Source organism: Myotis davidii, unplaced genomic scaffold, assembly GCF_000327345.1.
Source record: "Myotis davidii unplaced genomic scaffold, ASM32734v1 scaffold448, whole genome shotgun sequence".
NCBI classification, from domain to species: domain Eukaryota; kingdom Metazoa; phylum Chordata; class Mammalia; order Chiroptera; family Vespertilionidae; genus Myotis; species Myotis davidii.
This window is the reverse complement of record NW_006383009.1, coordinates 354,726-356,169: the sequence shown is the minus strand read 5'-3', so window position 1 is coordinate 356,169 and position 1,444 is coordinate 354,726. Positions and strand designations below refer to the sequence as shown.

Here is a 1,444-nt window from a genome sequence, read left to right as displayed (position 1 = left end):
GCTAAAGGGGGTGGGAGACAGCGAGAGGCAGGCGCCTCCTGCCCTGGCCCCCGACAGTTGGCCGGTGTGAAAGGGTGGAAACCGGGGACGTCCAAGAGTGACGAGGAGCCTTACGTCCATGGAGAGGCCCAAGTGCGGCCCCTGCGCCTCCGTGGCGAGCTCTCCCGCTGCTTTAGGGCAGCAGCAGGGAGACACTGGAGGGGAAATGTGGGAATCTGGGGGCCCGAGCCTCAGGCACAGGTGGTGACCACGGGGGCCAGGGTCACGGGGGGCGCGGAGGACGCAGAAGGCGCCACGCCCTTCTCCGCCTTCTTCTCCTTTTGCTTGAGGTGGATCTTGGCGTGGCGCTTGCGCTCGTCGCTGCGCGCGAACTTGCGCCCGCAGAACTCGCAGGCAAAGGGCTTCTCGCCCGTATGCGTGCGGATGTGAGTGGTGAGGTGGTCGCTGCGGCTGAAGCTCCGCATGCAGATCCGGCACTGGAAGGGCTTGTGGCCCGTGTGGATGCGCAGGTGCCGCGTCAGCTCGTCCGAGCGGCTGAAACGGCGGTCGCAGCCCTCCGCCGGACACGCGTGGGGCCGCTCGTGGAGTGGGGTCTTGCTGGGTCGGTTGGGGTACTTGCGGGGCCGGATGGGCTTGAGTGTGAGCGGCGGCTGCGGCAGGCTGCCGAAGCCTGGGTGGGTCTGCTTGTCTTTGAATGCCTTGATGGTCTCCAGGGGGGTGATAGGGGGCGGGTTGACTCGGATGGGGTCCATGCCCTGGAAGGGCTTGTGCTCCGGAATAGAGCCCATGTCGCTGGGGTGGTGGTAGAGATTGTAGTCAGGAATCATGGGGAAGAGATTGCTGTCCAAGGCCGGCTTGGCCGATTGATAATCCTGGGGGGAATAGGCGAGCCCAGGGTTGCCCTGGGGGTCGTGGAAAGACACAGGCTCTGAGTAGAGATCGCTGCAGTTAGAATAGGGGGGTAGCGCCGGGTACATGGCCTCCACGTCGCCCTGAGGTGGCTGTACCATGCTGGCCGTGGAGGTCTGCGTGCTGAGTGCCCCTGAGGCCGGGGGCACCCCCAAGATGCCGGCGCTCATGAGGCTAATGATGTTGTCCTGGCACCAGTTAGAAGGGGAGTCGAAGGCGAACTTTCCCAAGTAGGTCACGGTCTTGTTGCCAGGAGCTGGCTGAAAGGAGCCCGAATAAGAGAGTTCCGGGTTGGGCTTCTCGTTGGTCAGGCCGATGTCCATCACATTCTCTGCGGAGAGCGGAGGAGAGAGGGGAGGGGTGAGTGAAGCCCGGCCGGCTCCAGGGCCGGGGCGCCCAGGTCCTGGCCCAGGTGTGGAGAGTGCAGCCGGGTGGAGTGCGCAGCGCGTGGGGTAAGAGGAAAGCTGCGCCCGGCGCAAAGCGGGCGGTGCCGCGCTCCCGGGCGCAACCTGGATACAGCAAAATACTACGGATC

General features: G+C 65.1%; 1 protein-coding gene across 3 annotated transcripts in view; it reads right to left on the bottom strand.

The window, feature by feature from the left end:
- Positions 1–6: 6 nt before the first annotated feature.
- EGR3 (early growth response 3) overlaps positions 7–1,444 on the bottom strand; it is a 22,886-nt gene continuing 21,448 nt past the window's right edge. For all 3 annotated transcript variants that reach the window (XM_006778285.1, XM_006778286.2, XM_006778287.2), the window contains one exon: positions 7–1,240. In XM_006778285.1, coding sequence (XP_006778348.1) covers positions 231–1,240 — 1,010 coding nt within the window. In that variant the 3' untranslated portion in view covers positions 7–230. The remainder of the gene's footprint in view (positions 1,241–1,444) is intronic.